General features: G+C 26.2%; 1 protein-coding gene across 1 annotated transcript; it reads right to left on the reverse strand.

The window, feature by feature from the left end:
* Positions 1 to 6,620: 6,620 nt before the first annotated feature.
* On the reverse strand, positions 6,621 to 9,341 carry LOC114935409 (serine protease inhibitor 88Ea-like). The gene is made up of 4 exons (XM_085480358.1): positions 9,311 to 9,341; positions 8,548 to 8,804; positions 7,746 to 8,094; positions 6,621 to 7,195 (listed from the first exon to the last, which is right to left on the reverse strand). Exons 1-4 carry the CDS (start codon positions 9,339 to 9,341, stop codon positions 6,621 to 6,623), a joined length of 1,212 nt encoding a protein of 403 aa, XP_085336484.1.
* Between the last annotated feature and the right edge of the window lie 2,880 nt (positions 9,342 to 12,221).

A 12,221-nucleotide genomic window follows, 5' to 3' on the forward strand; every position in this document is an offset into this window, starting at 1 on the left:
ATAAATTAATTATTATAGGATTTATATAAATAAATCTAAATTAGATATCTCGATAAGAAACGTTTTTCAGAATTTCATTAAAGGATTTATCATTAAAAAATTTAAAATATATCAAAATTTTGGTTTTACTTTGCATAAATATATTTCTTATTATAATTTAAAAATCATTTACCTCTAATTGTGGATTGTCGAAAGGTAATACTTGGCCGATTAAATTTGAGGAATATTTATCAAAATTAATACTACCTATCATCAAGTTATCTTTTGAGATTCTCGTTAAAAAAAGAATTTTTTTTAAATGTTGTTCAATGGCACCACTAGACGTAAGATAAATCAAAAATAGTGCTTCAAATAAGTTAAATGGACTGAAGGCATAATTATTCCTCGGTTTGATATTTATATATTTATGCAGGCATTTGATGAAGAATTTAAAAAGCGCCTCCGTCATTATTTTATCTAATGAATAGAAAAAGTAAATATGATAAAAAGGTCGAGCAAAATTGACAAAAGGTGTTATATATCATTGTCATCCGTCTTTGAAATGTACATGATTCTACTTAAATCTAATGCATCACGAGACTATGCGATATTCACTAAATTACAACAAAATGTATAAAATTACCTAAGAAAAGTGTGTTATAAAATGATATAACAAAGGAAATATTAGAGCTTGTATTTTCTGATAATCTATTTGTGAAATTGGAATAAAAACTGTTTACATTTATAAATGATATTATTTCGACTCGCCAATTTTCTCCTTAGACAAATTCAATTTTTTGCAAATTCGAGTTTATTCGATTATTATTATTAATAAAATTTAATATTTAACAATTACGCTGCAAAAATCGTATTTTAAAATTGAATTTATTTTATATACGGTGTATATCTAATATGCAAAACAATTCCCTAAAATATAATTAATACAAGCAGACTTTAAAATAATGTATTCTATGTAAATAAATTATGTAGCTCGTTATACAATGTTCATTAAATTATATTGAAATATATATAAAATTACCAAAAAACAGTATGTTGAAAAATCAATATAGTACAAAGGAAATATTAGCGCTGCATATGTTAATTATCTGTTTGTAAAATCGGAGTAAAAATTGTTTGATGTATTTAGTAAAAAGATCTTTTCTCATCATTTTTCTCGATTTTCTTTTTGATCTCCATTTTAGGCTATATACAGTAGCAAAATCGTAACAAACATTTTTTGTCTGTTTGTGTCTCGATATAATTGATTCTGTTGTGTCCCGATATTATGTCACCACTGCTTTAATATATTTATATTTATATTATGTGGCGCATGCGTATATGTAGTTGCTCAATATAAATTTTGCATGAGAATTTGATTTGATTTTGACGTCGATATTTCTATATTTTCATTGTCTAAGATTTGTCATGTACAATTCTAAGGATGCATTTTTGCGATCTCGCAATCTAATATAAATATTTTAATAGAATACATTCTTGGCTCGTTAGCGTAAAAAAGAAGAAATTTCGATAAAAAAAGTTTCTCAATTTTATTAAAGGATCTATCATTAAACCTGTTTTTTGATAAAAAAATGTGTGAAAACTATGTATTTTATTCCGCTGAAAAAAAAATTAATATATCTTTTTTTGTCGTCGCTATTATATTTTTATGAATTTATCTTATTGTCAACATTTATATGATAATGTTGTCATTTACGTTGCCTGACATGCAAATATTAACTTATCTAAAATTCTGACATTTACCTATTTACATTCTCTCATTTACGCAATAAAAGTCGTATTATGTCAAAAATCGAATTTTTTTCGTGCATACATAAAACGCGAAAATATTCGCTAAAAAAGTTAGTGCTATCAGACTTAGAAATAATATATATACAACACTATTAAACGGATTACAAAAGGGACTCTAGGAAATGGTTGTTAAATTACACCAAAAGAAACAGACAGATTTACAACAAAAACAATTAAAAATAATATAGAACAAAAATTTTTGCTTTGTATATTTATCTGTTTGTAAAATTGATATAAAAATTGTGTAATTTTATAAAAGATTTTTTGCGACTCACTAATTTTCTCCTTTCAATTTTCCTGCTCCATTATAGTTAATAAAGTTGCAAAATCGTCAACGCTTGCTTTGTTTGTTTGTGTCTTGATATTATGTAGACACCGCTTTTATGTACATTTATATTATGTAATTCACATGTATATTATCGCCGAAATTTGTGTAAGAGAATTTTAAATGCATATGACTTTTGTACATTATGTCATTATCTAAAATTTCTCTGTACAAATCTACGATTGCCAATTTGCTTGATCTCACTATAACATTGTAAATATTGCAATATAATTTCTAGATTATTACAATTAGCGTAAATCACTAAATAAAATATAAAAACCAAATTATAATATAAAATAAAAATGTAAAAATTAAGAACAAAATTGAGTTTTGAAATAATGAATAAATCTAAAGGAAAACTACTTGAAATATAGACTGTTCTTTAGAATCAGAAACTGTGCACAAGACGTCCTATGGACGTTCATTTTATATCCATTTTACGTATGTACGTCCATGGACATGAAATGAACGTCCATTGTACATCCGATTTCGGACATCCATTAGTGACTAATATTTGGACGTCCACTGGATGTCCATCAAATTCTCTTACAGCACGAAATATTGCTAAAATATTGCATAAATATTTTATTTCATTGTATCATAATAAATATTGAAGCAACATTGTGCAAATATTATAAATTTAATATTTTATTGGAGACATTGCAAAATATACTATGCAATATTATCTTGTAATAGTTCCTTCATTTGCCGCTATGCGACGCAAGATTCGCTGTTCATCTCGCTATTAAATTTAGTTAAGAGAATTATAAAGCGCATGCAAAAAGTGGCTATTACAGTTAAATATGTTATAATTATTCTGATCAGTTTAACCTTTCTGATACTATCCCAACACAAAAAATTTAGATATTGAATTAATTGAAAAAATTGAACAAATAAAAATTCGGATAAATAAAATGCGAAAATAAGAAATATTCTGCAATATTTTATGATTAGTATAAAAATGAATTAATTTTGCATGTCAAATTTATTATTGCTTATAAATTTCTTCTTTATGAATTTTAAATGTCATTTTCAACGATATACATGTATAATAAAGAACCAAAATATGTTTATTAAAGATTTAAAATTTATTCATAAAAGATCCAAAATTCGTCCATTAGATCCATAATTAGTTTATATGAGATCCAAAATTCGTCCGTTAGATACATAATTTATCCATTTAAAATCCATAAATGACCAATAATGGACGACTTATGGACGTCCAGACCAGTTGCAAACGGACGTACAATGGACGTCCCTTGTACGTCCGCTGCAGGTAATCTGGACATCCGATGGATGTACACAATGTCCGGACAGGACATCCGTTGTACGTACATAGGATTTACGTGTGCTTATTGGGGTGTAATATCCGTAATTATAATTTGTTATCTCTTCGATAAATCGATTACAAAATTACATAAATTTATAAAAAAATCTTTAAAACCAATCAATATTGCCTGAATTTTATTAATTTCCAATTTGTTCATAAAATAGGAAAATCAGAAAGTTAAGTAATTTTGATTGTTATATTATTTAACAATTATAATCTTACTCACTTAATGATAATTAACGCTGCTATTGAATGTAATGTTTGCACTGGTAGTGAATTTTTTTGTCTGAGTGTCTTTTGTAAAATTTTTAAATCTGACACCATTCTACCACTACATCCCTCATTATAGAAGGTAACTGCTCTATCAAATCTTATCATGCATCAAATTTCTCAATACTACATTGTTCTTGATAGATAACTATTTACCTGAAAATTAACTTAACTCACTAACTCGGACTAATTTCAGGTTATACTACTCACGAATATATTTTTGTCGACGTATTGCATATTTTTAAATAACGTCATATAGGCATAAGATATATTTTTAAATGTCATTAAAATTTTTCAAAACTAAATTGTTCTTATAGGATAATAGAAAAAATTTTTCGTGAAAATTAACTTAGATATTAAGTCGGACAAATCTCGGGCTGTACTACTCATAAATATATTTTTGTCGGCCTATTGCATATTTTTAAACAACGTCGTTAAATCTCTAAATACTACATCGTTTTTTGGTAGATAATTACTTTCGTGAAATTAGGATAAAGTATTAAATCGGACTAATTTCGGATTATACTACTCAGGAATATATTTTTATCGGCGTATAACATATTTTTACATAATGTCCTCATATCTTTCAATATTACATTATTTATTGTAGGTAACTACTTTCTTGCAAATTAGCTTAGTCTATTAAGTCGGATTAATCACAGTTTATACTACTAACAAATATATTTTTGTCGGCGTATAATACATTTTTAAATAATGTCATATCGGCATAGAGTATATTTTTAAAAAATATCATCAAAATATACCATTACTACATTGTTCTTAATAGAAAACCATTTTCGTCAAAATTAATTTAGTTCACATTACGTCGGAGGAATCTCGAGTTATACTACTCACGGATACATTTGTGTAGGCGTATAGCATGTTTTTACATAATGTTGTCAAATCTGTTAATACTACTTTGTTTGTGGTAAATATACTTTTGTGAAAATTAGTTTATTGTTAGTCCATTAAGTCGGATTAATCTCAAGTTATACTACTCACAAATATATATTTTTGTCTGCGTATAGTACATTTTTAAATAATGTCATAATGGCATAATTTTAAATAATGTCTTCAAATTTTCTTAATACCACATCGTTTTTTGTAGATAACTGCGTTTGTGAAAATTAGCTAAGTCCACAAAGTCGGACTAATTTCGAGTTATACTAATCTTGAATATATTTATATTGGCGTATAGCATATTTTTAAATAATGTCATAACAACATAAAATTTATTTTTTACATCAAAACATATCATTTGCTCCAAAGCCAAATATTTTTTTTCATTTATAATTATATAAATAAACGTTATTTCGTACATCATGATATAATTATGAAAATATAAAAAAATAGATAGACACCTATATACGCATGTAGCATATATCAAGTAAAAAGGAATCAAACATTTATTTATTCTGTTATAATTAGACCATAAAAACAAAAGATGTTCATTTGACATATTATTTTAAAATAAAGTATGATGCCATATCAATATTACAGCAAAATTAAAAATAAAATAGTGTTAAACATATGGTTTTACATATGTAAAGTAGAAGAAGACAATTCAATTGTTTTTATATCTTATCAAATATAAAAATAATATTTTATATCTTATCACAATATAAAAATTATATTTTATATTTTATCACAATATAAAAATTATATTTTTTACTAATTTTATCAGCTGTACTATGTAAACAATATATAATGTTAAATTTCGACAACAAATGGTGTTTTCCTAACAATTTCCCTATCGTTCCCGATATAAATAATTTCATGACAATTTTATGACAGAAATATTAAATATATATACATACATACATGCATTTAAATAAATATATGTATATAACATATAAATACAATATATATGTACATAAAATTTTAAAAATACAATATGTACGTATATAAAATATATTAAATGCATATATATATATTTATATGCATAACACATATACCATACATATGTATGTGTAAATATATATATACACATATATTTTCTGATTTACCAAAATTTGACATTTACATATTATCAGATAATCACATCGACTTTTTCTAATATTATATGTCCTTCTGGTCAGTAAAATAAAACGACAGTAATAACGACAGTAATAAAACGAAGTAATTGTAAAACAATAATATTCAAAAATAAAATAAAAAATGCAAGAATAAATTAATGACTATACTCAAACAAATTATATTTCCAAAATACTTTAAGCGATACGATGTTTTCTACTTCTCTCAATCTTCCGAAGATTCATAAATGTAACTTAATTTAATATCAAGCAAATGTAAATTTTTATGCCACTATAACAATAACTTAATTTAATATCAAGCGAATGTACATTTTTATGCCACTAAAGATTAGTTTATGTCACCGATCTCCTAAATCTTTTCTATTTTATCGATAAATCATCATTTCTGTGCACCCTTTTCTTTTTATTTGTTGGATAGAATAATAAATGCTTCTTCACGACTACAGTACATATAGAAATAATACGCGAACCAACCAATTTTATATTGTATTATATTTTATTTTACAATATGTTAATAATAAAATAAAACTTTAAATTTTTAATTAAACAAAAAATTTTGAATATAAAATTACGCAGTAGGTTTGCACTTTGTTTTCTATATATGTGTTTTAACTATAGACAAGCATTTATTATTCTAATTAACCAATAAAAAGAAACCAATGTTTTATCAATAAAACAGGACGGCGTTTAAAATCCCCTTAACTTAAATCGACGAAAAATTGACTCGAAAGAAATTATAGCTTTAACAATTGCAGCATATTGCAGTAACTACAAATCTGTTATTAGTATTCGTTTCATAGTATTGTATGTCCGATTCGTATACCTACGAATTTAATATATATTCGTTTGTCTCATCTAAAAGAAAAAAAACAGCCTAGTCGAATTCATTGAAAACGCCGATAAAGAGAATGTTTCGATGCTGTTTGTCATAAATCAGCCAGACGAACGGATATTTGGATTGCACGTCGTCTACTACACTCAAGTTTGGAAGGGAGCTTTGTCCGGTGATCAAAGTCATCGCGCCCGCGACGGTGGCCTCTTTTGTAACTTTGACGTGAGTACGGTGCACGACGTTGCCGAAGTGCACCTTGTGTCCGTCTTTTGCGAAGGAACTGTCCAGATCGACGGCGTCGGACGTCAATAATTGTTGGCAGCCTATCGCTCGCAGCAGCTGGCGTGTATTGAAATTTTTCTCCAATTCGATGACCGGCCAATATAAAAAATTGTTAACCCTACCTAATGAAGTCTGATGATCCAACACCTTGCGCAATTCGAGCATTCCTTCTTTGGTCGACAATACATTGATCAAATTGTAAATAGCAGCGTGGCTACGGATCACTTTCCACTTGTCGTCTGTGTTCAAGCCACAGGGTGCCAACACAAACAACGATGTATTTCCATTCTTGTAGGGAAACTCGCTTACAAGCATGTGTAATTTCTTATGGAAACCTAGAAAAAAGAAATCATTGGAAATGTAGAAGAGAAAAAAAACTGTAATTATTTAATTTTCTTGGTTTTTTATGTACATATATAGTCAAGATTTGTTATTATGGATACTTTAATTCTAGTAAAGAATTTTTCGTTCCGTACATAACCAAAAAATAGTTAAATAAAATCAATATTTATCGATAAAACAGATATAGCATCTCCTTAATACTTATATATTCATTACTATATTTAATAATTAATAGTATATATTAAGTATTATATTTAATATTTAATATTATATATTAAATATTATATTTAATATTTGATATTATATATATTATATAATTAATATTTAATATTTATATATTTAATATTTAATATTATGAATTTAATGTTATATTTAATATTCAATATAGCTTTGGAAATCAGTTTATTGCCAGAAGAGATAAAGAGATAAAATGGTGTGCTTGAAAAAATACGTTGACAGAATTTTTTTCTTAATTAATTATAAAAATCTAACTATAAATAGATTTATTACAAATATAAACATAAGTAATAAAAGAATACTTACTGCATTTAAATATCCGTTTGTTAAGATCAGTCGATGCACTTGATGCATTAGATTGATAGCCGATTGAAAGAAATTTTTGATTGCTGAAACGGAGTACGGTCATCAAAGCAATATCCATATTTCCATTGAGCGCGTTTAATTTCTGCGGATTATGAAAGTTCTCTGTCTGACATTGTATTTCTTCATTGATTCGATTTATATTCGCGTTAGTATTGTTGTCCAAGTTTACAAATCCACCGTTAAAAATTTCGTTTATCTGTGAAGGGTTTTCGGAAAGCTTACTTTTTTCAATAAAACACATACTTTTGCTCTCGTAATCGCATTCAGCCGCAGATGCAGATGCATTTTCCTAAAATAAAAAGACATCAAACATTTGTGAGATCCCAAATCATTTATAAATAAAATATATTTGTCGTGAATCTAAATCGCTTTATTTACATTTTTATTCAAGTAGGCTGAATCTTTATATATTACGTTTTTTATTCTAAAATCGCGTCTACTTATTTAATTTAAATTATTAATTTATATAAATAATTCTAAATTAGATATCTCGATAAGAAACTTTTTCTGAATTTTATTTATTGTTGTAAGATTTAAAATGTATCAAAGTTTCGAACCTACTTTGCATAAATATATTTTTTTTATTACTTTTATTGCTTAATAAATTATTTAGAGTTGTGAAGTTCTTCATTTTTTGATAAATAAATTTATTTGTGATTTATACAAAATGTCATGAAAATTTTGAATCTTATTCCAATATTGTTTCTATCAATTTATGCTAAAATGCTTCAAAATTATTTACCTCTGCGGTCATCTCCGTTTCAAAGCTTTTATCAAAATTAACAGTATCTATCAAGTCACATTTTTCCGAGACTTCCGTTAAAAAAAGGATTTCTTTTAACTTCTCTTCGATAACACCACTGGACGTAAGATAAGCCAAAAATAGTCCTTTATATAAGTTATATGGACTGAAGGCAAAATTGTCATCCGAATTGAAAATCTCATATTTACGTAGACTTTTGATCGAGAACTTGAAAAGCGCCTCCGTGAATATTTTTTCTGATAGAGGATACAAAAAATAATATAAAAGAAAAAAAAGTAAAATTGACGAAAGATATATAATATTGAAAATAGAAAATCAGGATAAAATACGATTAATAAATTAATTATTAGATAATGTATCACAATATTTGAAATTAAAACGGTATTATAAGTAAGAAATGTAACGTATTGAAAGTAATTTGCATGTGTATACATAGATAAATACATATTTATGATATCACAAATTTAATTTTAAACTCGAGAAACATTATAATCAACAATATATAAATAATTTAAAGAAAAATAGAGAAAGACTCGCAAATATATTATTATTTATGTTTACTAACATGTATACGTTTTAACTTTTGCTAATACGTAACAAACTCTAAGAAAAATTATTTGCTCACATTTTTTACTAGTTGAATAAATGCAAAATTTGAGCTCGTGTGATTTTAATATTGATTATATTTAATAATAATATGTGATACTTTATAATAATAATATTATTGATATTTTCGACTCACCAATTGTCTTCTTTTTATCTTTCTGCTCCATTTTAGATTGTAAAATAACAAAATCGCGGCAAACGCTTGCTTTGTCTGTTTGGCTCTTGATATTATGGAGCCGCCGTCTTTATATATATTTATATTATGTTGCACATGCGTATATTGTTGCCCAATATAATTTGTGCGCGAAAATTTAAATTAGATGTGATTTAACGCTTTTGTACATTTGCATTGCCTAAAATTTTTCTTTTTAAATCCAAAGCTACATATATCTATATAATATAAATATATAAATTTTAACTCATTTTTATTAATGCAAAAATGTGTGAAAAAAACCTATAAATATATCTTATAATAATTATTCAATGACTACATTAAACGTTTGTTTAATTTTGAATATTTAACAAAAAGAAATTATAATCTACATATTTTATTTAATTTTTCGTTTATTCGAATTTATTTTCTGCGATGAAAAGTGAGAAAGTAATACTTTAAAATTTAATTTATTGAGATATATTTAAAACGCTAAAATAATACCTACATCAAAATATAAAACTTGACAACAGCATATATAAATTTTTATTCATTGGAACTTATATTTTAGATTATTTTATATTCAATGAATTGACTGCAAAATTATAAAATTTTATACAATTTTATACAAATTTCTCAAAATCGTAAAATAATAAAATAATTTAAAAACCTTGATTTATATATTAAAACTTAAAAAACTATGAGAAACGACTAGTCTCATTTCGGTTATTTTTTTTAACAATGTAGTTACAGCATTTTCGCATAATTAAAGGATCTATATTCCTAATAGCCGTTTTATATCCGAATCGTATTTTAATCTGTGATAATCATCCTGATTTAAGCCTACTATAAAGTAGATTTATTGCAAACGCCGATGCAGAGGATGTCTCGTTGCTGTTTGTCATAAATCATCCAGAGGTACGGATACTTGGCACTCACTTTGGCCGACTTCGAAACTCTCTTCGAAATCGACCCTTTTTTGCTGAGCAACGTCATCGCACTCACGAGAGTGCTCTCTTTCGTGACCTGGACGCGAGTGCGATGCACGACGTCGCCGTAATGCACTTTCTGCTCATTTCTCCTGAAGAAATTATGATAGAAATTATTAATATAATATATTATATAGATCGATCGGATGAAACATCAACAGTTCGCGGAATTTTAGATCTCTCTCCAATTTGTTAAACCGAAACGAGAACACTTCAACATTAATTTTTATCGTATCGCTATTTAGCAGATTGCCTAATGCGTAGATTCCCTCGTTGCTCGACAATAGCCGGATGAAATTGTGAAATTTAGAGTTGCTTTTATTTAGTTTGATGTGCTTGGGATCATCTAGGGAGATCTGGGAAGCAGATAGGAAGATGAACAGCAAAATGTTATTATTCTTATAGAGGAACTCGCTTACGACTGCGCTTAATTTGTCAGAAAAAAACTAAAAAAAAAAAAACAAGAGAAAATATGAATCAATAAACACCTTTAATTTATTGCGTATAAAATAAGAAGAGAATTTTTTGGACAACATACAAAATTTTGCATTTTTAATATTTATATTTTAGTATTAAAAAGCGTCAAAATTAAATAAATTGCAAAATCATAAAAACTTTTTTTTAACAATTTCAAACATTTTAGAAAGAATTTCCAAATCTGCATAATTCGTGTTTAATTGTACCGAATCAACAATGTAATTCTTTGTCAGCAATCGTATTTTTCTATTTGTTCTACATAATATCTCCGTAGTATTGTCGTCAAAGTGTTCGAATCCATTGTTGAAAATTTTTCTCATTGATTTATGGTTTGCGGAAAATTTACTTTCTGCAAACAAACACATACTTTCATTCTCGTAATCGCATGCAGCTGCAAGAGCATTTGTCTAGAGTCTAGAATCAAAAATATAAAATATTTGTCAGATATCAATTAATATCAATTAAATTAAAGACTGGTTATTTTTCGAAATTGTTCTATATATTTTTTCTATTTATGCATCTATTTTATTCATTATTTTTATTCGAAATCCTTAAAATATCTTTATTCTAAATTTTTAAAATATTAGAATTTATATAAATTAATTATTATATGATTTATATAAATAAATCTAAATTAGATATCTCGATAAGAAACGTTTTTCAGAATTTCATTAAAGGATTTATTATTAAGAAATTTAAAATTTATTAAAGTTTCGGTTTTACTTCGCATAAATATAATTTTTATTATAATTTAAAAATCATTTACCTCTAATTGTGGATTGTCGAAGAGTGATACTTGGCCGATTAAATTTGAAGAATATTAATTAAAATTAATACTACCTATCAAGTCATCTTTTGAGATTCTCGTTAAAAAAAGGATTTCTTTTAAACGTTGTTCAATGGCACTAGACGTAAGATAAACCGAAAATAGTGCTTCATATAAGTTAAATGGACTAAAAGCATAATTATTTCTCGGTTTGATATTTATATATTTATGCAGACATTTGATGGAGAACTTAAAAAGCGCCGCCGTCATTATTTTATCTAGTGAATAGAAAAAATAAATATGATAAAAAGGTCGGGCAAAATTGACAAAAGGTGTTTAATATCATTGTCATCCGTCTTTGAAATGTACATGATTCTACTTAAATTTAATGCATCACTAGACTATGCAATATTCACTAAATTACATCAATTTGTATAAAATTACCTAAGAAAAGTGTGTTATAAAATGATATAACACAAAGGAAATGTTAGAGCTTGTATATTCTAATAATCTATTTGTGAAATTGGAATAAAAACTGTTTACATTTATAAAAGATATTATTTCGAGTCGCTAATTTTCTTCTTTGGAGTTTCCAACTTCATTTAAGCTATACGGTAACAAGTTAGTGACAACCTTGCTTTGACTGTGTCTCGATATTATATAG

Source organism: Nylanderia fulva, unplaced genomic scaffold, assembly GCF_048542155.1.
Source record: "Nylanderia fulva isolate GAGA-0341 unplaced genomic scaffold, ASM4854215v1 Scaffold145, whole genome shotgun sequence".
NCBI lineage: Eukaryota > Metazoa > Arthropoda > Insecta > Hymenoptera > Formicidae > Nylanderia > Nylanderia fulva.

What these genes read in the sequence shown, in the direction of transcription:
- LOC114935409 (XM_085480358.1), bottom strand. Translation starts at nt 9,341, where the DNA reads ATGGAGCAGAAAGATAAAAAGAAGACAATTG. An exon ending in AAACGGAGATGACCGCAGAG is followed by an intron (nt 8,095 to 8,547) that starts GTAAATAATTTT and finishes TTTTTATTTTAG; the next exon opens with GAAAATGCATCTGCATCTGC. An exon ending in CAAACGGATATTTAAATGCA is followed by an intron (nt 7,196 to 7,745) that starts GTAAGTATTCTT and finishes TCTTTTTTCTAG; the next exon opens with GTTTCCATAAGAAATTACAC.